Below are 24,473 nucleotides of genomic sequence, written 5' to 3'. Positions count from 1 at the left end.
CGTGAGGCCAGCCCTGTAGTTAGTGCTCTGTATAGCTATGGGAGAGACCACGTTCAGTTGCCCGCGCTGACTCCTGCTCCTTGCACCAGTGGAGCCCTTCACTCCATGGGGCAAGAGAGCTTCTCCCAACCCTCTGTCAGCTGCTCTGATTATGGATTTGGATTGATGAGCACCAGAGGGACTCCCCTGTCGATCCTTCTCTGACCCAGAGAAGCTCAATGCAGGCAGGTGGAAAATTAATTTAAAATGAACTTAATTTAGTGCTGGTGAAGGGCCACATGGAGAGCACAGGAGACCAAAGTTCCGCCTCCACAGAGCAGGTAGGACATGGGCAGCAAGAGCTGCAACTCCTTCCCTCCCCGACCTGCTGGGATCCCCTCTGCAGATGAGTTTCCATTGCCCAGCCAGTCTTCAGCCTCCTTGTTGTTCTGACAACAGCAGAGCATGCCTGAAAGAGATACTTCACTTGTCACAGACAAGGCCCTGATCATTAGGAAGGGGAGCTTGAACGAGAGCTCCCTCTCACCTCTTACCCCGTCCTCTTTGGGATTAGCTCGTACACTAGATTCTCCATTGCTTTGTCTAATGCCATTTTAGATTACTCCGGTGCTGGCACTTCCTTCTTGGATATCTTTCTGTGCTGGGCCCTGGATTCAGAGTAAAAGTCAATTGGACAACAGTCAGCATTTCCAGCAGTAAGGCTTGGCCTTGTTAGCATGCAGAATGCCCAAGAGCCTGTAGGAAGGCTGTGGTGTTGCAGGCTCTCATTTTGGAGATGTCCAGTGTTCAGAAAAGCTCCTGGCAATGACGTTTCCTTCCCGAGCCTCCTTCTTGTCTTATACATGAGAAGAGCTTGTAGAAAATCTGCTGAAATGGTGCATAAGTTTCTGACAACCAGAGCAGTAATAATAATGTTACTGTGCAATGGTCTTCTGGACCTCACTGACCACAAGCATCCTGTCCTGTGTGCAGCAGCTCGCTCACAGCGAGTCGTTCAGGGATGTCCTTCCTGTCTCCTTGTGATGTATTATGCTAAACTAGAGGCAGTAATGCACAGACATTATAGATAGAACATAGCTGTCTTCTGCATCCCAGGGCAGCCTGTGTAAGATTGTTCTCTCACAGCACATGCTCCAGGGCTGAGTAACGGGATGATGCAGCCTCTACCCCTTCCCTTGGGAGACTATTGCACAGTCTAATGCATCTCCTGTCAGGTTGTTTCCTGCTTCCCATCCTACAGGTTCCCTTTGCCCAGTTTCATCCTCCTGAAGTAGTCCCAGTGCCCACACCACCTTTTCGGTATTTCCTGCTGCTTTTGTCCCGCTGCCTTCAAGCATTTTGTATGAAAACTTTTCATCTGTTTCAGAGGCAAGATTTTATTTGCCTAAAAGTTTGTTTGAAATACCCAGCTTTCCAGACAGAAGAACCACCACCAGGAAATGGTTTGCTAAATATACCTCTCTTGCTTTCCCTCTCTATCTGTCCACATTGTAAGGCGTAATTATGTGGCCGCTAGCACCTATTGCAGCATTACAATCATCCCTGGTTTGAGACTGGTATGTGGGTGTCTCATTCTTCCTGTGTGTATTATGGCAGCCCAGGGATGGCCTTCCATTCTATCCTCTGTTTTCAATCAGTTGTGATCGTAGGGTAGCCAGTCAAATGTTCAGCAAGATGCTAAAAGCAATTTTGCCCAATCTGCCTGTATTGAAAGTAATCCAGGTCTTAGAGAGACAATACAAATAGAACTTCAAGTAACATAATTTTGAAAAGTCAGAGGCTGAGGGATTCTTCATTGTTTTTCACTCGTCTGTGTCTTGGAAAGCTGCCTTATTTTATTACCCTTACATCCAAAAACTAGCACTGACTTCCAAGTACCAGCTCTCCACCCAGCTTGGCTGGTATGCTTGCTCTTCAAGAGGGAAAATCTAAATGCTGAAATAGAGAACGGGGTTTATAGAGGTCTTGGAACAAGAGAGAAAACGATCTGTATTTATAGTGGAGCTTCTGTCTCGGAAGCTCTGAGCATGTGAGTATCTTGCATGGCTGGTGGAGGCTGCGAAATCCAATTACATCTGAGGAGAGACAATGTGTGACTGTGTGTCAGAGCAGCAGGCTGTGCCATCTCTCAGGCTGCACAGTAGCAATCTGGAGCTGTGACAGCTGGTTCCACAAGCTGCTGTAATGTCCTGTTGAGAATCCCTCAAGAAATAGGTAGATATAGGTGAATCCTATTTTCTTCTGCTGGACAGAGATAGAAAGATGATTGATTTGTAATTTTTTTTAAAGACATTCTCATGTGCCTGCAGCTCTGCTGCCTGAAATTTAAACTCAGATGTTGAAAGAGATCTGCCAGGAAGAGACCAGGGTTTACTTTAGAAAAAAGTCCTCTAAAACACGCGATCTTTAATTGTCTTTATTTTTAATAATATTCTGCATATATACAGAGGAGCAGTGAAGAGGGCACAGTGTAGTGTATTATAGGATTTTAAAGCCCTAGTCATGGCCAGGAACCCATTGTGCTAGGTGCTGTACAAACAGAACAAAAAGCTGGTCCATGTTATACCAATAAAATAAAAACCAGTAGGATCTTATTAAAGAGGAAAAGGCAAAATGTCACATTTATTGTGAATACAGAAGGAATCCTAGTAAGCAGTTAGTTATAGCTATAACATTCCATTCAATTTCATATTTATTCATACATTCATTCACACACACACACACACACACAAGTTCTGCAAGGTTGTTATCATAGTTACCAGCCTTAGAGTTGCTCATGCCAAGCCACTGGCCAGGTGGCCTGGACATGAGGAGGGAGCAGGGCCTTGTCAGATGCTCATCTGATGCTCCTGGAAGTTGGTTTGCAGAATCAGACCCCAAAGTTCTCACTTTCTAGAGTCCATTTTTATAGGAATTTCTTCCTATGCCAATCTATGGGAATTGCTTCATCATGCTGTTGCTGAATCAATCAGCAGATGTCACATTCCTGACGGCTCCGTGCTGCCAGATGTTATCTTGTTTTTTGGTTCTCCCATCCTTGAGGCTGTTGGGTGGATTCCAGCCTGCCCTCCGGGGGTCCTCTGGTTATTTCCACTTGACGCCTTCTTCAGCCGATGGACACTGGATTCTTAGGCTGGCATCTCCCTGATCATTCAGTTATTATCCACACCAAGCATCCATCCACATACATCTTCTATCTCTATTTTAATCACAATTGTTAACAAAGCGAGATGAATACAACAAAAGGGCGGGGAGTCTCTGGGTGCTGTTTCTGTTGTTACAGAGTATTGCTTTGAGTCTCTCTGTGAGTAGTTGTTGTTACAAAGAATTGCTTTGAGAACAGACTCTGTCTTAGAATGTACTAACACAATTAGCAGCTTGCAAGTTTCACACACAGAGGGAGAGAAACAGTACCAAAACCCAAGAGACCTCTTAATTAGTAATACCCTGGAATTTAAACTATGGGGAATCAAATTCATTTGTGATTTTAATACAGAACTTCTTTAATGTGATCCAACATCCCTGTCTCCAGGAGCTTACAGTCTAAGTATAAGATGAGATAACAGATGGCTACACACGGAATGAGGGGGGAATACAAGAAAACAAAGAGACAGTATTGGTCAACATGCTACGCAGGGGTCTCCGTTCCTGTTCCCTCTTATTTGGTGTGACCTTGCTCAAGTTAATTACTTAAACTGAGCTTTCACACTTCACTGGAGTTAACAGGGATGAATATGAACCATTCTGTTAACTTCCCATCTGCAAAATGGGTCTAATACTTACCTCACAGGCATAACATGAGGATCTGATTAATGTCTTTATTGTGTGTAAGAACCAGGCAATTGTTAGTATTATTATTTACATTGTGCCTTTTGTCCCACACTAAACAAAGTGCAATGTTAATTCTACACAAGAATTGTGTCCTGTCACTGAAATGCAGCTGCCTCTAGTGTGGAACATGACCACTTTTTAGCATTATAGTATCATTTAGGTAAGGCACTAAAAAGTATATACAATGAATGTGTCAGGGGAGTTGAAGGACCCAGCAAAATTGAAATTAGATCACAAAACCGGTGCTAGTGCCCCTCCAAGAAACAGGCACTGTAATGATTATACATCCTCAGGGTATCAGTGTTATGTCACACCTGAAGGATGGTCCCCTCCTATACCACCAACACTTCCTAGCACCATCCTTGGACATTAATTCAACAAGGACTCACAAAGAAGATCTTCCAGGACCACTGTCTGTAGCACCTGCATTTTTCTGTGAAGTTTCTCATGGTATTATTGACTTGGCCCCAATCCGTCGGGACAGCCAACCTGACAGTTGTAGGTGGTCTAACTCTTGTATGTTTCCTATTACTATGGCAGTATTAGAATAAAAGCTGGGATCTTTTATGTCCTGCTTCCTTCCCACCTGAAAGATGAATTAATAACTAGGGGGTGAACTCCCAGAGGTGGTGTGGTTTACCTCTCTCTCTCCTACCATTCAGTCTTTTCTGTTCTGCAGGGATGGGCTCCAAGCCTCTTTAGAGATAACTCTGTGCCATAATGATGTTGCAAGATCAAGTCTATCCTTTCCTAATTCTCCTAGATTGGCAACTATGAAACAGTCTGGCATGGGTTGTCTAAGCATAATCCTCTGCTTGTTTTTCTCCAGCCACCAGTTATGAGGTCCTAGGCAAAGTGTGGTGATGAGTGAAGAGATGCTATGACAACTGGAGCTCTAGGAATCTTTGTCATAGATGAGATCAGAGGGGAGAAGAGAAACAGAAGTAGGAGGGAGTGAATTAAACCACCAAGAAGTGGCTCTTATTCAAAGTGTTACTAAACCCACAAAGTTTAGTGCTATTCTGATTTACGGTTTGTCTAACCATAGCTGCCAGGAGTCTGCGGCGCGCCCCAGGCAAAGAAGGGGAGTGACAGGATGAGGGCAGAAGAAATTTTAGAGACGTCCAGTTAGTGGTTTGGAGAGGAGACCCCTGGAGTTACAGCATAGCCAGGGCCTGGTGGTCTGGGAGCCCCCTGGGCCCGAGCAGCTCTGCCAGGGAGCTTCTCCGCGCTGTAACACGTGTTAATCAGCCGCAGCCCGTGTAGACAGGTGAACAGGCTGCAGCCCAAGCCGGGGGTGTCCGAGCGGGCTCCGGTTGTTATGGATTCAGCGCCCCGACCCGCCGCAAGGGACCGAGGCTGGAGGTACCCGGCCCCTCCGTTCCCTGCCCTGGGCTGCTCCCTCCTGCCGCCCGACAAGCTGCGGAAGGGCCGGAAGTCTCAGTGCGGTCGCTATGGCTCTACCTCTTACGTCACGAAGTTTACTACGATATGTTCATCACATGATGATGATGTAATGGTGGGTGACGGGGCGGGGGGGTCAATGTGAAATTCAGCTCCCTCAGGGTAACGTGAGCATTTGAGACTACAGCTCCCAGCATGCACTGCTGCCCCAGGGCCAGAGCCGAGGTGGGGATTACCGCTCCCACCATGCATTGCTGCCCTGAAACGAGAGCAAAAGTGGGGACTACAGCTCCCAGCATGCAACGCTCTCCTCAAGGCGAGAGCGGAGCTGGGGACTACAGCTCCCAGCATCCCCTGCTCGGTTCGGGCTCCGGGCCCGGGGGCGGGGTGCCGCGGTGGGGGCTGGGAGACGTGGCGTGGGCGGGGAGCCGCCGTTGCCGTGGTGCGGAGTGACGGCTGCGGGCGAGGCGGTGAGTCAGGAGGGCGCAGCCGAGGCTGAGGCGCGGGGGTCAGTGTCTTCCGCGCGGCGCCGGGCGGGGAGCGGCTGTTGCGAGGTCTCGGCCCAGGGCCTCTCCGCCGTCCGTCTCCTTGCCCCCGCCGGGCCTGCCCCGCTCTCTTCTCCTGCTCGCTGCCCGCCGCGGCCCGGCCATGTCGGGGATGCTGGGGAAGCTGTTCGGGACGGGCGGCAAGGGCGCCGGGAAGGGCCCGACGCCGCAGGAGGCCATCCAGCGGCTCCGCGACACCGAGGAGATGCTCAGCAAGAAGCAGGAGTTCCTGGAGAAGAAGATCGAGCAGGAGCTGGTGGCGGCCCGCAAGCACGGCACCAAGAACAAGCGGGGTGAGGGGCCGGGCCGGGCCGGGGAGGGGAAACCCGCAGGGGCGGATGGCGGCCCGCCGCCCAGCGGGGTGGAGCCACCGGTCCGTGCTGGCGGGGCGCTGGGCTCTCCGGCGGTCCCTGCTCTGGGCCTTCAGCCCCGAGCCGTGGCTGTGCCCTCCTTCAGCACCCAGGCTGGAGTGCCCGTAGGGACGGGCCTTGGAGCAGGCTGGGCATACCTGGGGGGCCCAAGGCCCTGGGCATGGCGTGAGAACCTGCCCAGAATATCACTTCCTTCTGGCCGAGGCTCAGCCCTCTGCTCTCACAGCCCTGGGCACGGGTGGGACTGTTCTCTGATCTGCGGTGGGGAGGGGCGGTGGCCACCAAAGTAGCTTTGTGTCTGTTCTACTGATCTCTAGTCTTAATATGAATCTTGATTCCTTGAACAGTCCATCTTGTTGCTGGGTTATAGGATTAAGTTCCACACGCTATTGGCATTGGCTGCCCTGTCAGGTGAACTCTAGGATCATTTCTTTTTAGATACACTGGAAAGCGATCCTATCAAATGGTGACTTGTAGGGGCTACTTTCCCAGGCCTTTGTTTTATAAAGTTTCAATTTAAGTTCCATTTATATTCGTTGACTTACCTGCTACCAATGCCTGGAGACAGAACAAAACATACCACGGTCTACCCTCAGTTCATTGGACCTATTCTCTATACACTGTATGATGGAGTATGTTATTATACGTTCTTTACAGCAGAAACTCTATATAAGTCTTTCTGTACAACACCAAACACTGTGTGCATTTAGTAAATTTTAACCAGCATTCTGTATGTGCATGAACATTAGGGAACTATTTAGACTTGTACTCTGACAGTGGACCTATTGCTGACAGTGGGTCTCCCTGCACTTGATTGTGCAAATGTTCCACTAGTGTGGATGAGACAAAATTGTCTTCAGCTTCAGTGCAGTGGGACTTAACCGCTGATCTTCTAAAACTGGTCCATTTGAAAATGTAAGCATTCCTTTTTGATATGGTAGGTGTAAAACCCATTGGCGGTAGCCTGATCTAGTGGTTCCACTGTGGGATTGGTTGTCAGGTCTAGATTCTAGTCCTGATTCTGATTGTATCTTGCTGTGTGATCCTGGGCAAGTAACTTCTCCTCTTTTTGCTTTGGTTTCCTGCCTGGAAAATTGGGATAAAACCTAATAGCACTGTGAAACTTAATTAACACTTGTGATTTGAGATCCTGTGATAGAAGGCACTGTGTTTGTCCTTGAGTATTTATTGATCACTTTGTTTTAATAACTGGGTAACTAGGAGCTTATAAAGCTGTAGTAGACAAATAAAGCTGTAGAAGATCCCCAAAATGATTTTATGGGAGGGGGAGGTAAGTGGGGCTGCCATGGTTGTGTCTGAGGGGGCGGGAATGTGAAAGTGTAAAACTTACGCTATATTAACAAATTTTCATCTATAATGGCAATTAGGGAAGGGCAGGTTTTTAGCTTAGGAAGTTGTTCTAAAGTATACACTTTATCACATGATTATGTCATGATGGGTGAGTGTGTCTGGTATAATGCTGACTTCTATTTCCGTGTAGAAGATAGCCTATTGGAATGTCAGAAAGATAATAAAGAGTTTGAGCTTGGGTGCATTACTGGCAGTGTCTTACAGCTGGGAAACTTAACTTCAAGTAACCAGAAAAGTACAAAAGCTACCTAGTATGCAGGTCCCTGCTGGTTTAGAGCAGACTTAAAAAAAATAACAGGTTAAATCAAAGAATTTGAAGATATCTGTTCCAGGGTGGATTTGATTTAAATCAAATTGATATAAATCATGATTTAAATCACTAGTCAGAAAGACGCGATTTAATCATGGATTTCTACATAAAAGTGCATTCTTGTCGGTTGTTATAACCTTAATACATATTCTTCACAATTCAGAGATAGATGTAGGTTTCATTTTTAGAAGGTACACACTATACATTTTTAAAGTGATTTATTTTGAAAACTTTTCAGATTAGTTTTACAGCTATATCAGAAAATGAATGATTGTTTGGTTATTTCATTTACCAAAGGTAATTGCAGCAGATACTTATGAAGTCATTGGGAGGTGAACTATCTCCAATTCAACAGGTTAATCATTTAATATTTGGAGGATTTTCTTGCCATGCTGTATTAGGAGGAGAACATTACCAGACAGACATTTAAATTGTTTTAGTTAACTAAATCAATAACGTTATGTATTCTGGATTTTTTTCTTCAACAGCAAACATATAATATTTTAACAAAAGCATATGCATTTTTGAATCTAGTTAAACATTCAAGTTTTTTCAAATCAGGTTTGGTTTTGTTAAAATTGTTTTTAACTAAAATAGTTAAATGAAATATATTTAAAAAAAAAACAAATTAAATCTACTGTCAGCCAAGTCAACATGAGAAACTTAAAATATTAGCTTCTGTGTGTATGGGGGTGGGGGGGATGTGAGAAAACCTGGATCTATGCAGGAAATAGCCCGACTTGATTATGTAAAGAGTTGTCACTTTGGATGGGCTAGCACCAGCAGGAGAGTGAATTTGTGTGGGGGGGTGGAGGGTGAGAAAACCTGGATTTGTGCTGGAAATGGCCCACCTGTTGATCACTTTAGATAAGCTATTACCAGCAGGACAGTGGGGTGGGAGGAGGTATTGTTTCATATTCTCTGTGTGTATATAAAGTCTGCTGCAGTTTCCACGGTATGCATCTGATGAAGTGAGCTGTAGCTTACGAAAGCTCATGCTCAAATAAATTGGTTAGTCTCTAAGGTGCCACAAGTACTCCTTTTCTTTTTGCAGATAACTCAGTCATTTTCACCTTCATTTTCCTGTTTGCTCATAAACTGAAAAAGAAAAACAAGCTTTCCTGCTTTTTCAGGTCCCAAACGATTTCTCAGTTTGGAATGAATTAGTCCGAAGTGAGAAAATATTCTTTCTATACCAGCAGAAGCTACAGCTGTTAAAAGTGAGATTATCACTTCAACAGTCTCTGAATCCAAGTGCTTAAGTGACTTCCACCAGTTCACTGGTGTGACTTCCTTTAAAACATCATCAGCAAACATATATTTCTTGAATGGTTCGTATTCCCAAACTGGGTCTCTCTTGTGTCCTGCTGCCATTATAGGTATTCCCTTCTAGTGAGAGAATGGTATCTCAAATCAACGAAGGGTACACTCAGAAAGACCTCAAGACTTCTGGAATATACTGCTCAAACAGTTTCACTTCTGCCTGTCCCTCCCGTCTCACATTTATCTCCAGACTTCTTCTCCTTGTCCAGATCTATTCTGCTCCCAACAATCTTCTATTTATTGAACTTTTTGAAACTTTGCACTTTTAGAGAGAGGTAAGGGATTGACTCTCTCTACGCACATTTGCAGAGGGACAATAGGGTTGATGTCTGTTATTTCTCATGTCTTTATTTTATTTATTTATTTTAAAAATATTTTTGCTGTTAACAAGCATGATCTCTGGAGACACAAACCCACAGTCTGAGAACTGCAGAACTAAGCATCTCTGATGATATCTTCTAGACTGAGCACTGAGTCCCATTGGGTAGATAGAAAGATTAGCCCCTGGAACCCCTTAAAAACCCCATAAGATTGAGTCCCTAATCCATGAACTATTGGAACTCATTTACAAAACCTTTCTTAAAAATTACATGAATATATTCTATATTGAATATACAAGCTTCTGAGCTACACAGAGCTGCTCTTCAAGTTTGGGAAAGGTACTCGGAATCACAGCTAAATACAAGGGGGACATTGTTGAGCATAAGTAAACACATATTTTAAGGGACCCTTCAAGATGAAGAGGCCCGTTAGTCCTGTTGCAGTCATAGGACAAAAAGGGGGGGTTAGTGGATTCCAGAGTGTTATAAGAAGTCATAAATCCAGTATTTTTATTAAAACCATGATTTTTAGTGTCCAGCAAAGTTATGAATTTAAGCTCCCAGGCTCATCTTTTGAAGATGGTGTTCAGATTTCCTTTGAGGATGAGGACTGAGAGTCAGATATGGAGTGGTCATTTTGTGAAGTTTTCCCCTATGGGTGGTAGGGTGTTTTTGTTTTGTCATTTTTCTGTGTGAATTCCTTCAAAAACATGGTGGTAGTCTGGTTTCACACACACCCCCGTCCCCACTCCTGGATTGCCTGCCAGCTCCTTGCCCGCACTGCCCAGGGTTGCTAGGTGTCCTTATTTCCCTAAACTGAAAACAGGATACATAGGGCTGGCCTGAGCCGGCTGGCCTGAGCCGCCTGGCGTTGCTGCTCACCTCTTCCAAATGTTCCTCCATGCCCCATATTGAGCCAAGTAGCAGAGATGGGGCGGGGGGAAGAGGAATGAGTATGGGCTGGGATCTGGGTAGCAAAATGGTGTGAATGTGTGTGAGTACTTTTGAGCTTGGAGTCAGGCAGTGAAACTATTGGACTATGATCCAGCTAGCAGTGAGATGCCCCTTTCAGGGCTGGTATAGCAGAGGGGCAGGAAGGAGGCGCCAGGTAGTCGGAGGGCCCAGGGAGACTCCAGATAGCTGCCTGGGGAGATGGTGGGAGGCTGGGATGTAGCAGAAGCAGGTGCCTGGAGATGGACAGGGAAGGAAAAGAGGCTGGTTGAGGTGGGGACTGGAGAGGGCTCTGGGAACTGGCCCCAAAGGACGGGGGATAGGGAGGACATGAGGCCAGGGTCGGGGGCTCTGGGGTCCGCTCGGGGGCAGGGGACATGAGACCGGGTTGGGTGGGCTCTGGGGACCGCTTGGGAGTGGGGGGTATGAGGCCAGGGTGGGGAGCACGGGATGGGGACTGCTCGGACCAGAAACATGGCTCTGCATGGCTCCAGCTCAGCTTCAGCCCACACGCAGAGGCGACACGTAGCTGTGGCTAGTAGGGGGGCACGTGTCCCCCTGTTTCTTGGGACACCCGGAAGCCAGCGGCCCTTCTCCCTCCTTGGGACAGGGAGAGCACTGCTGCCAGGTGGAGTGCCCCTCCTCGCTTCCCCTTCAGAGGTAACTGGAGAAGTGGTGGGGGGAGCATGTGACCTATGGATGTCCCGCCCACGCATCCCCTCTGCCCCATTGGTCCACTGAAAAGTGTCTGGCAGTCTGGATTCAGACCGGAGTCTGCCTATTGACTACACTGGTATAGACATTGGGTTGCTTGCATTGGCTGTCAGCCTGGTGCTGGGCTTACGGCTGGGGCATCCCCTTACCCCGGCGCTGACAGCCTGAGCTTTCAGCTGGTTAGTGGGTGAAAATCCACAGAAAACCAGTTTTTCATGGTGCAAACTGAGGACTTGATCTTATGAGGTGCTGAACACCTCTGTCTCTGGTTGAAGTCAGAAGCTGAGGGTGTTCAGCACCTTGACAGGCTTAAGCAGTGTGTGAACTTCACTCTTGAACATGTGCATGGTTTTTGTTGTTTAAGTGGATTTGTAGATCTGTATAGAATTCTGTTTTGTACACATGTAAAAGCAATATGTTAGCCAAGCCATGTGGGTGGTTTTAGTTCAGTTATTTGACATCATTCATCAAAAGTAAAGCAGCTTAAATGTATGTATAGGAATTGAACCAGCCATTTGAGAGAGGACGTGATCCTATGGATAATTAGTGCTGTGACTGGTTTAGAGAATGCCAAAATGTCAACATTTTGCTAGAATTATATTCCAACCATATCTGATGCATTAACAAGTATTACTGATTTTTATTTTTTTGTATTGCTAAATATGCTTCTAATACTGATATTTACTAGATTTTTCCATCCTCGCCCGGAATCCTCTTTTAGGCATGTACACCAGAAGTCTGTTATGGAAAGGGCAAAACTGTTCTGTGGCTTAAATTTTTGTTATAGCAGGCAATCCGTTTTAGGATGTGTTATGTTTTAATGCAAGACTTAAAATATCAATACATACAACTTAAAGAGTGTTTCATAGAGCCAGCATTTTCAGAGCATGGAACTGGAACCTAGGAAGTCCTGATTTCTGAACCCAGCGGTAACTGACATACTCGATGACCTGGTCAAGACACTTAACATCTGCCTCTGTGTCTCCATTTTCCTTATCTGTATAATGGGGATAATGCTCACTTTACTTCATAAGGATGTGAGGAGATTTAGTAAATTAATATTGGTATAGCACAGACTCAGTGCTACACTTAGATTATTTTTGTCACAGATCCAATATGAATACTTTTGTTATCATTTTTTTCCAATGTGGGAAAATAATTAAAATTTCTATTGGCCCACTCACCAAACGTAAGTACAAATTCTCCAGGCTGGAGGTGAGTATGAGACATAGGTTAGCTTTAACTCTTGTGTACAGACTTCCTCAAAACACAGTAATCAAATGTTTGTGTAATTACGTTCTCTTCTTGTCTGTTTTTTTTCTTTGTGCATAAGAACTTTCACTATATTCGACTTTCGTCTGTTCATTTCTCAAACAAAACTTTCACGGGTTTGATCTGGAGATGTTCCAATGGCAGACTGGATGAGAGGACTGACTTTGTTTTAGAGCGAACAAGAGCTGAATTTTGATGCTGAAAGCTTTCCTCTGGTGAAAACTTCACATCTAGTGCCCTATAGGCAGCTAGCCATAGTGGAAAAGGTGATTCAATTTACTAATTTTAGGTTTTTGATTATATTACACTTCAGGCTGCAAAATGGCCTGGGTGGGCTAGTCACCAAATGTGTCAGGAATGAATAATAGCTGAATAATCATAATTTGTAGCCTTCAGGAATAACCTTACTGTGCTTGCTATGGAAATTGGTGGTTCAGTGCTTAACGGGGTGTGATAAGGAGATACAGTGTGATTGTGTTTACAGCTGCCTTGAAGCTAAGCTGGGAGCTATAAGCACCTGTTGAGCTGATGTCAGACAGCTGAGGATTTAACACTTCTTCATACAGGAAGTCCAGGGAATATTTATTGATTGTCTGAAATGATGTCTGCTTAGCTTAGAGCAGGGGTGGGCAAACTTTTTGGCGGGAGGGCCACACTGGGGTGCAAAACTGTATGGAGGGCCAGGTAGGGAAGGCTGTGCCTCCCAAAACAGCCTGGCCCCTGCCCCCTATCTGTCCCCTCCCACTTTCCATCCCCCTCAGAACCTGTCACCTATTCTCCCCCCACCCCCCCCAGCTCCTTGTCCCCTGACTGCCCCTTCCCAGGACCCATGGGACTCCACCTCCTATCTAACCCCCCTCCCTGTCCAGACTCCCCCCCCATCCCCCGAACCTCTGCCCTATCCAACCGCCCCCTGGTCCCTGACTGCCCCCAGGACCCCCTGCCCCTTATCCAACCCCCCGTCTTCTTACCATGCTGCTCAGAGCAGCATATCTGGGAGCCACGCCAGAGCCAGACACGCTGCTGCGCTGCCCTGCATGAGCGCACGGCCAGGTCGCCCAGAGCACTGCCCATGCGGTGGCATGGCTGCGGGGAAGGGGGGACAGCAGGGGAGGGGCCAGGGGCCAACCTCCTGGGCCAGGAGCTAGTTTGCCCACCTTTGCCTGTAGTTTGCCCACTTCTGGCTTTGAGGCAATTCTTGTTTTAGTCCTAACTGGAGCACAGGATCTGGTCCTAGAGGTGAATATAGCTGCATCACTTGGTAATAGTGACCATAACCTAATAAAATGCAACATCCCTGGGGAAGCGGGGGATGAGACACCACAGCAGCACCCCATGGTAGCATTTAATTTCAGAAAGGGGAACTACACAAAAATGAGGAAGTTTTTTGTTTGACAGCATTTCTGTCCACCCATGTGTCCAAGCTTTGATTCCTGTCACGGTACTTCATACATATATTTTTATACTGCTTTGCAGTTTTTCCATAGATTCATAGACATTAAGGCCAAAAGGGACCTTCTGCATAATGCAGACCAAAGAATCTCACCCAGTAATTTCTGCATTAAGCCCATAACTTCTGTTTGGGCTATAGCATATTTAATTTGCCTAAGTAGTATCTAGTAGTCATAATCAGGATTAGAACCCAGCTCTCCATTTCCCCATATCTGTTCTAATAGCCTCACTGTTTAGTTATGGGCAAGTTACTTAACTTTGAAATGAGGACATTGCCTACCTTACAAGGAAAGGTCTGTGGAAAATCTTACTAGGTTCTTATTAGATGGAGGCAGAAGTGAAAGATAAGTTGGAGCCCCATCACCGAATGCCATTAGCAGTTCCCTGGTGAAAGCTTTGAACCTACCCACAGCTGCAAGGCGGAGAAGGATTGGTGCTTGGATTCTTACCAAAATGCTTTCCCAGGGCCCTGCGGGGTGGAGGGGGGAGACTTTATCTCATGTATTAGCCTCTGCCTAGGGGTGATAGATAAATAGAAGCCCCTGCTGTTGGGAGGGAGGAGCTTTTTTCTCTCCCAGCCCTGATCCACTTGGCTGCTGTAAGGGAGTCTGGGCATCTACTGTTCTACTCCCACCCAGCCTCTTAGGTGGTGGTCCCCTCTGAATAGCCTCAATGACAACCTCTGCTGTTTTCCTCTGGCAGGCTGCGAAATTGACATGATTCTAGTCAGTAGCACTGTTACCCATGGGAATCTCAAATGCAGTAGGGAACTGACCAGACCTCTGTTAATTTCACACTCCAGCTGTATCCCAAGACTGGGAGCAACAGATGATGCTGGCTTGTCTTCTGCATACTTAGGAAAACACCACTTTATCAGGTCACTTTTGGAATGGTTTCACACCTCTTTGAGCAATTGTTGATGTCACCCCCTCAAAATTGCCAGGGACAACTAGTAGATGAGTTTTTCAAGCCTTACACAAGAGCAGTGTTAGGTTTAATTAAATCAGTGGTTTGAAATGCTTTGCAGACCTCAGATGGAAGGTATACAAATGTGAAGTATTAAAATTGTTGGTTTCAGTTTATGTTGCCGTTCTGATAAGTTTTTATAGGACTCATTTCAAAAAATTCTTTAACCATATACAAGGACTTCTCTTTAATTTGTACAGTAATTAACAGTCCACTTTGAGTTGGCAGTGAGGAAAGGAATATTTGTGTCTTGTATCATAGTTGAACAACCTGTTAATGTGGCTTTTTGGTGCTAGAGTTGTCTTCTATATTAGGATTCATAGCTTTTTTTCTAATTGGAAACTGAAAGTTGATCAGTCTGTATACTGTTTAATTCAAATATCTGTATAGTAGTGTTAAACATGTTTGGTAGTTTTTAAAATGGAAACAGTCCTACCTGTGCACTAGTTACAGTATGAAGCTTTTGAGCTAGGAAAATCACTTACTATACATAGTTTAGCTTGGTGAATGATGCTTCAGAACTTCATCTGTTTGTCATTCTGAAACATTGGGGCTTGTATGTACGTATCCGGAGCTCTGCACCTTGGTAAAGTTTTCATTTTTAAAGGAAAATTTTAGAGATTCTGTGTGTCCAGTATAAAGCTTTTAGGCATTCAGCTTTATTTCTAAACCAGACTCTGCAACTTTAGATGCTTAAAGCTGACTGTTGTTCCTCCTCACGCTGGAATTTAAGTTCCAGTCAGTGACCAATGGGGAATCATATTGTCATTGTCTTCTCTGACTCCTTCCTGGATTGTGTGCCGTCCCTTTCCTTCTCCTCCTCCTGCCAGCGTGCGAATGGTCGTGTGCTCTTTCTCTTCTGTGCAGGAAGCGATCGCAACAGCATTTCCTGAAAGCTTGGTTTTTATTCTTTACAATGTGGAAAACCACACAGTTAAAATGGAAGGTAAGTACTCTGTCTGCAGAAATGTCCTTCAGCCTACTGTGCTAGGCTCCAGGTGTTCAAGGATAACATTTCAGTTACAAGTGCCCGAAAAGGAAAGTCTGCCTCCGTTAAACTATAATATAGCTGCTATTGTGCCATAATCCACGGAAGAGATATGGCACTGATGTTGCAAGGTTCCTCCTACGTCCCAGAGGGACCACCTCACCTCTGGGACTGAGTGGGGAGTTGAGGTGCTGGCTCTTGTATCATGTAAGCAGACACTTGTCTAATAGAAACTGGACTTGGACTGAGATAAGCACTGTTTGGTACATGCCACAGAATGACCAGTTATGCAGAGGTGAATGTTCTGTATCTCTGTTACTAATCCCCTGAGCCATCTGGTGCCCTATAAAATCATATTTAAACAAGGATTGTGCTCAGTGGGTGAGATTAAAATCAACCATCTTATCCGATTACTTTGTATATAAGTTGTTGCTGTTGGGCTCTTATACTATTTTAGGGAAGTTCTATGGCCTGTGTTGAACAGGAGGTCAGGCTACATGATTACAGTGGTCCCCTCTGGCCTTGAAATCTATGCTTTGTTTTTAATGTATACATGTAGTGTTGGAGAGCATGTCAAGATTTGTTTTAATTAGAATCTCGTCTCAGGAGTTTCTTGACATGTTGAAGATAAATTGCTGCGTCTTGCTAGACTGAGAGAGCCAGAATAGTTATCTGAGATTTTAAAATATGCTCTAACGCTGCCAAACCGCGAGTCTGAGACACCCGCTGTTTGTCCTTGCTGCCTTTGAAATGGGATTCTGTTGATGATTCAGACTCTTGTCTGTGATGTGGGCACCAGGAGTATGGACTCATATGTATACAGAACAGCTAAATTAATGCATGCTTTTGTTTCAGTTGCCTAAGTTTTTATGTTAAGTATCTGTGTAGAAGACAGTTATATGGTAGTAATCTACATCTTTTAGATATTTTTCAAGTATTCATTACTCTGGTGTTTAGGGTTATTATGTGGATGATAGAAAACAGTGGGATCTGTCCAGAAGAGAGAGGCAAATGGGATAGATGGGTTTAATAAATTAGTCCATTTTATATTCTTTCTGTATGGTTGACAGTTGGTATACCCTTATTTTGAGGTTGCTTTTAGAGGTTTTTTTCCTTCCAAATATATACATTTGCCTCCTTTGTTTGTTTTAGTGAGATGTGTGTTTCTGATAAGATACTGCCTCAAGTTGTCATACTTTCTAGAGTGAAGCAATGAGTAGGTTTAAGTCTAAATTTCTCCTCAGTCTTACTGACCAGAGATGTTATACCTTGAGTTTCCGCTGGGCGAGGTGTCTTTCAGTATTTTTCTATCAAGTATGTGATCCTGTTTTCTGTGGTAAAGAATGGTAGCTGCAGGACAACAGCGATAGATAAAATCATGAAGGTCAGGCTCGGGACGGGGGGAATCCGGTAAGTTCACTTACCTGCAGATCTTTACAGCGTGTCTGTTTCTATATTAAGTAAAATAACAGAACTTCAGATTCTTCACAGTACTTTTTAATGCAGACAGTTCTTCTGTTTTCCCCAAACGCAACACATTTTTCGCTTCAGATATCAAAATTGGATTTGTGGGTATATGAAACCCTATATATTCTTAGGTTCTTCAGGTGGTTTTTTTTTGTAAATTCTAATATACTGCCGATAGCGGCGTTTCATAAAATTCAAATAAGGTACTTTAAAACTGCTATAAACGAAAAATAAAATGTAAAATGCTAAGGCCCTGAGTCAACAAGCACTAAAGCAGGTCCCTAACTTCACGCACAATGAGACTATTCAATCATGTAAAGGTAAGCTTTGTGGATAAGAGTTTGCAGCATCTGGGGCTAAAATAGTATTTTTATTAAAATCTTTTCTTTTTCACTTTAAAAATTGTGGAGGTGTTACATTAATAAAAAGCTATTGTGAACTTTTTTTATATACAGGCCAAAATTTTCAAACATGAATCTAAAATTCTATTCTTAAAGTGGGATTTTCAAAAATACCTACATGACTTGTTGCGTTGACTTCAGATTGCAAACCATGGTAGAGGAGGATAGCCTGACTGAAGCATTTCCCGTTTTCTTCCCTTGTGGAAGTTCCTGAATTGAAAGGTGGTGGTGGCTGCAGAGATAGAACGACTATTTGGTTATCAACCTTGTCTTTTGAATCTGTGGTGTTATCACTGTAAGGTTGTTAATGAGGCTCTGGATTCATCTTTTTCATCATAGTGGAGCATTTAAGTGTGAGATTTTTGTAGAAAAAATTTCTCTGTAAAAACTGAAATTCTGCTAAAAAGTGGGAAAATAAAGAAACAAGAATGTACTATCCACTTTGCAACTGAAGACCTGAAAAAGGAAACAACTAGCAACATGTTAATAAGTCTGACTTTAAATTTAAAAATCTCCCTCTTTTAAAATGACTTTTATTTCAAGCAATTGAAGCTGACATTCCAAATCTAGCTGCCTCTAATCCAGCTGCTTTTTATTTGTCTTGCCTTCCCTCTGGGAGAGCAGTAAAGAGGCCCTTGGGAATGAAAATCAGGCCCTAGGTCTACTTAGTTTGGAATGGTAACAGGATGACAGATGTATTAGAATAATGATACCAAGAAGTTAGTGTTCCTGTTTAGTGTCACATAATAATAGGGTGACCAGATGTCCCAATTTTATAGGGTCAGTCCCGATTTTTGGGTCTTATTCTTATATAGGCTCCCCCACCCTTGTCCCGATTTTTCACACTTGCTGTCTGGTCACCCTACATAATAAGAGCCCGGGATCAGCCAATTAAATTAAAGGCAATACATTTAAAACTAATACAAGGAAATGCTTTCTTTTAGTGCATATTAACTGATGGCATTTGCTGTGATAAAGTTTTACTGAACCAAAGAACATAGTAAAATTCAAAATAATTAGATATGAATGACAAGAAGATTTAGTTGAATTCTGTCCACCATTACATTATATAGGATAACTTTATAATGGACAGAAATCCTCCTGCTTCAGGTCTAAAGCCAAACCACAAACTGCCAAAGGTTAGGAAGAAATATATCCTGTAAGCTTGTTGGTGCATAATTAATTGTGGAGGCTGTAAAACTTTTCTCTAGTATCTGCCACTATCTGAAATAGGATATTGATCTATGTATTGTTGGTATGGTCCTGAATGATCGTTCTTGTGTGATGGTGCATTAGAATATTTTTGCTGTTCTTTGGTTTAATTCTCTCAGTGAAGAGAGACCATCATGGTCTTGTGAATGCTCTAGTGATGAATCTTTGACTTCAGTTGATTTTTGTTGTTTTCTGTAAATGGCAAAATTCTAAATCCATTGGTAACTATCTCTTCTTGTATCAGCCCAGACCTGTTTTTAGGAGGTGGATATGGAAATCTCAGAGCTTTCTACATGATCCTGCTACAGTAAGCTAACAATCCTTTAAAATGACCACTGAACAAACTCGTGGTTTAGCATCTTTCTAAGCCTGTTCCCATGCACAGAGCTTCTGTTGAAGTCAAGGGGAGCTCTGTATGCAGAGGGACTGAAGGATTGGGCTATTAGTAAATGCAAATATCTATTTTCTTCAGAATTTTTTTTGCACAGAAGCAAAACCACTTTGGGTAATCCTGTAATAGACACACCCTCTGCCCCAATATCTGCTTCCCAAAACCAGCTGGATTTATAACCCTATTAAATATTGCAGTAATGTCTGCAGGCCCAGGTGCTGTACTAACAGTTACGCGCTCACAAGTATATACTGTGCATAACAATGTCTTTATTCCACATGCTCTAATCTCCAAAGGAAATGTTAGGTTCTGTAAAAATAGGTAATACTAGGTGTACTAAGCATTTCCCAGAAAACCCATCAGGTCCCTGCCCCAAAGACCTTATCAAATACAGCCTCTTAATCTAAAAGAGTGAGAATATTTGAAGAAATTGGTGCATTGACAAGAAAACTTAAATCTGTGTTCCCTTCAGGTAGCTGTACTGATGGTTACTTTAGCATCAAACAATTTTTTGTCTTGTGTGGAAATTTGTCTGGTTAGTCTAGAGAATAAATGTTTAAACATAATGTGTGGTTACAGTTGTTTCTGCTTGAGCAATTCCACAGTAAATTAAATTGGGTATTAGGTTATGTTGTCTGCTACTGTAATTACTATCCTGGAAATAGCAACGGCTTAATTAAATATGCAGATCCCAAGGGTGGTCTGCCTCTTTCATAGCTGCCTAATGTAATAGCAATCTTCGTAAAGAATAAAGATAGCTCTTATATTTTGACTTCAAACATGCTTCTTTATTTTGTGTGTGTGAAATAATGAGATGCTAGAGGGAAAAATTCAGAGGTGTCTGTTTTTTATGCACTTGTATGAAGTGATTATAGTGGATTTGGGGGGAAGAGGAGCTACTGTCATTACTTTCTGATAAAATATTTATAGTTTTGGCTTCACTGTGAATTTTTTAATACAATTATATTATCTACCATGACAACACATCACAGCTTAAAATGTATATATGCAGATAGCAAGGACTGTTCCACAGGCTTTAGAAAAAGATGGCAGAACTGTTCATCAGTTTTCAGAATTAAACACGGTAGTTAAGTTCATATATAGAATAGCTGTAGATCAGAACAAAAACATCTTGAATACACACCTCAGCATAAATCCTGTGGTGATCCTAAAGCATTGATTGCAATATATAAAAAGCCTGCTACCACAACAATAGCTGTAGTAAAGACTATAATTAGTTTCCTATATTAAGTTGAATTTTTCCCCCATGTTAAACAGTATTTCCATTCCCTTCAGGTTTCTTGGGTGTGGTGTTTGCCGGATAGGGTGACCAGATGTCCCGATTTTATAGGAACAGCCCCAATATTTGGGGCTTTCTCTTATATAGGCACTTATTACCCCCCACCCCGTCCCTATTTTTCACACTTGCTATCTGGTCACCCTGTTGCTAGAGGATATTTTTTTCACAATTTCTGGTTAGCCACCCAAGACGCTGGTAGATGTGAGAAATTAGGTTTTTCACTGTTGGACATTTCATAAATTAAAATACTCCATTCTAAGACAGCTTATTCTTTTGATTTGAAGTATTGTTTTGTTCTGTGCTCAAGTGAAATAGTGCATTAAAATATGAGAAAGTTGCTTTCCTAATTTGGTGTTTTTAACTGAAGTGGCAGCTCTCTGCAGAGTTCATGAATTAGGCCAAGCAGAATGCCTGGAGGACTTTTGGAAGTGTGTGAGAACAGCTTAGAATCAATTCTGCACACATCAAGTTAAATGTGGCCTGTAAAGAGGAAACACTTTTTGGCTTTGTACCGTTTTGTTTTGGATCATGTGTAAAGGAGGTCTGAAACATGGGCGCCAATTCCGTGCGTGCTCCGGGGCTGAAGCACCCACAGAAAGAAAGAAGTGAGTGCTTAGCACCCACTGGCAGCCCTGCCAATCAGCTCCTCCCCTCTCTCCCTCCCAGTGCCTTCTGCTGTGGATCAGCTGTTCAGTGGCATGCAGGAGGTGCTGGGGAAGGAGGAGGTGGAGTGGGGGCAGGAAGAGGTGGGACAAGGGTGGGGGCTTGGTGTGGAGTGGGGGAGGGGCCTTGGGCAGAGGAGGGCAGGAAGGGGTGGAGTGGGGGCAGGGCCTGGGGCGGAGTGGGGGTTGAACATCCCCCATGATCTGAGTAAGACGGCACCTATGGTCTGAAAGGCTCCATTTCTCCTCTCTCCCCTTCCTTCTCCATCCCAAACACAGAGAAATACACATGTTTATTTTTACAGTAGAAAGTCACTGCCCAAAATTTTGTTAACTCAGTTAAGGCTGCATGGCGGTGCCTCATACCCTTCCAAAACATTGAGTGTATCTACAGTAAAAGCCTCTAAGAACCTGTCCTTAATTGAATGGGTGGAGTGTGGCCTCATATAACTTTGTGTGGCATTTAGTGGTGGTTAAAAAAATAAGCTTTTAATCATCTAAATAAAAATCACTTACTCTCCCAATCAGGTTTCACTTCTTTCTATCTGATGTCATAAACCTTAAACAAGACTTGGATTTTTTGATATAAAGAGAAAGTGGGGGAATTAAAAACAAAACAACCTCCTCCCACTTTTCAGGCCTCCTTTGTATATCACAGAAATCTTTTCAATTTTCATCTTTCGATGGTCACCTTTAGCACAGCTGTCACCTCAGATCTAGTTTAGTCTATATATTTGGGTTCCAGTCCTGCAGTTGAATCGTTATGGTGGACCTTTGCTAATCCGTTATGCATCTGTTTGATAACCTTGAAGAAATACCGACCGTGTCATCATTATACACCAATTTACTTGTGGTTACAAGTGTATAAACTCATGGTGTGGTTTCTCCATTCTTTCAGAGAGTTACAAGTATGAAAATTGCCAGTGCTGCAGTTTCTGAACCATGTAAAAAGTGAAAAAGAGGAGGAATTGTGGGGTATCAGGGCTAGATCCACAATGGGATTTAGGTGCCAAGTCTAAAACTTAGATCCTCAAAACCCCTGCTCAGCTCCTGCTAAATTCCCTAGGCACCTAAGTTTCCAGTGGTAAAGTCTCCTAGTCACCAAAAAATCTGCCACTGGACATGCATGCAGCTGCTTCAGTCTGGTTACCTAGCTCATGCCTGAGCTCCAGTGGGATCCTCAAACTAGGCATTGCCCCATCTGTCTCACCAGCAGAGCCCATGTATGCTCAGAGGCTGCCTAACAGATCAGGCCCCATACAAAGCAGTGCTGTCAGAAGAAGAGGTGGTGGTGCCCCCTTACAGCTTTTAGCCAGTGGTTAGAGAACTTGCCTGGGATGTGGGAGACCTGGGTTCAGTTCCTCCATCTGCCTGATGTGGAGCAGGGATTTGAACCCACATCTCCTGAGAGTGCCCTGAACACTGGGTTCTGGGATATTCTGCAGTAGGGCGCTCAGTCCTTCCTTTGTAATTGTTCCACTTAGTATAATAGTCACTGGAATGGGCCTCCCACTTCCCAGGTGGGTACCATAATCACTGAGCTAGAGAGTCATGGTCACTCTTTCTCTGGCCCCACAAACTATTTATTCAGACAAAGTGGAGCAATTTCAACTGGAGGGACCGAGTCCTGCCCCAGAATACCCCATAGCTCAGCAGTTTGGGCTCTTTATCCCAACATGCCCTCAGAGTTAATAGCATTAACACGACTAACTGTCCAACATGAAACACACAACATGAAACACAGTTTGATATATGGAGACCTCAGACAGTTTAATACTATGACAATGCATCAGGAAATTTATGCCAAAAATGAGAAATTTATTGATTGAAATACACAAAAGGAAAAGAATACAAACAAGGCAAAAATACTGAAACAAACTGAGTGATTATGCAAAATAAACATAATCAAAACCTGTGAAACCAGAATCCTTTTTGGAGAGGGTGAATGTTGGTCTTTTATTCTGTCAAACAGCCTTCGTTGGTGGGGAAGAAAGGGTTAGTTCTGTTCAGTTTTTGAGTTGGGAACGCTATGTCTTTCTTCCTTTAGACAAGACAGACACAGAAGGGGGAGAAGAGGTAGAATAGTAAATGTGGGGGAAATGCAGCATTTGTTGATCTTCTCAGGATATAGGGCCGTTGGTCAGTCACAGACAGATAGTTTCGGCTGGGCAGGTCAGCTATGACCAGTGGTGAGCTGGAGCCGGTTCGCACTGGTTCCCCAGAACCAGTAGTTAAATTTAGAAGCCCTTTTAGAACCGGTTGTTCAGCGAGGGACAATTGGTTCTAAAAGGGCTTCTAAATTTAACCAGCCAAAAGTGGCGCCTTAGGCGCCGACTCCACGGGTACTCCAGCCCTGGAGCACCCAAGGGGAAAATTTGGTGGGTGCAGAGCACCCACCGGCAGCTCCCGCCCCGCCCCAGCTCGCCTCCACCTCCTCCCATGAACACGCTGCCCCGCTCGCCTCCGCCTCCTCCTATGAATGCGCTGCCCTGCTCTGCTTCTCCGTCCCCCCCACCCCCGGCTTCCTGCGAATCAGCTGTTCGCGTGGAAAGCTGGGGCAGGCTGAGAAGCAAGCGGCAGCTTCCTGCTCAGGCCCAGGGGGGTGGAGGTGAGTAGGGAACGCGCGAGGAGGGCTGCCCCGCGCTGCAACAGGTAACCGGGGGGGGGGTGGTGCACGTAGGGGAACCGCTCCCCACCCCAGGTCACCTCCGACACCCTCGGCCTGAGTGGGAAGCCACGGCCTGCTTCTCAGTCCTCCCCGGCTTCCTGCCGAACAGCTGATTCGTGGGAAGCCGGGGGGGGGGGGCAGAGCGGGGCAGTGCGTTCAGGGGTGGAGGTGAGGTGAGCTGGGGGCGGGGAGCTGCCGGTGGGTGCTCTGCACCCGCCAAATTTTCCCCGTGGGTGCTCCAGCCCTGGAGTACCCAGGGAGTCAGCGCCTAAGGCGCCACTTTTGATGTGATCAGTGGGGGGAGTGGCCACTCCCCTGCCCCTAGGAGCCAGAGGGACCTGCTGGATGCTTCCTGGGAACTGCCCTAGGTAAGAACCGCCGGGACTCCCCACGTCGCCCCCCGGCAGGTGCCTCTGGCTCTTAGGGGTGAGGTGGGCACCCACTACGGTGGCCCACGAGACCCTCCTGCCTGGTTCTGGGGGCAGTCAGGGGACAGGGGAAGGGGGTGGATGCGGCAGCGGTCCTGGGGGGTGTGTGTCAAGAAATGTGGGGGG

General features: G+C 44.8%; 1 protein-coding gene across 1 annotated transcript in view; it reads left to right on the top strand.

The window, feature by feature from the left end:
* Window positions 1–5,658: 5,658 nt before the first annotated feature.
* CHMP4B (charged multivesicular body protein 4B) overlaps window positions 5,659–24,473 on the top strand; it is a 35,172-nt gene continuing 16,357 nt past the window's right edge. The window contains exon 1 of the mRNA XM_048820194.2: window positions 5,659–6,073. Within this exon, the coding sequence (XP_048676151.1) occupies window positions 5,884–6,073 (190 nt within the window). The 5' untranslated portion in view covers window positions 5,659–5,883. The remainder of the gene's footprint in view (window positions 6,074–24,473) is intronic.

The sequence above is a fragment of the Caretta caretta genome, chromosome 13, assembly GCF_965140235.1.
Source record: "Caretta caretta isolate rCarCar2 chromosome 13, rCarCar1.hap1, whole genome shotgun sequence".
Lineage (NCBI taxonomy): Eukaryota > Metazoa > Chordata > Testudines > Cheloniidae > Caretta > Caretta caretta.
This window is presented reverse-complemented; position numbering and strand designations above follow the sequence as displayed.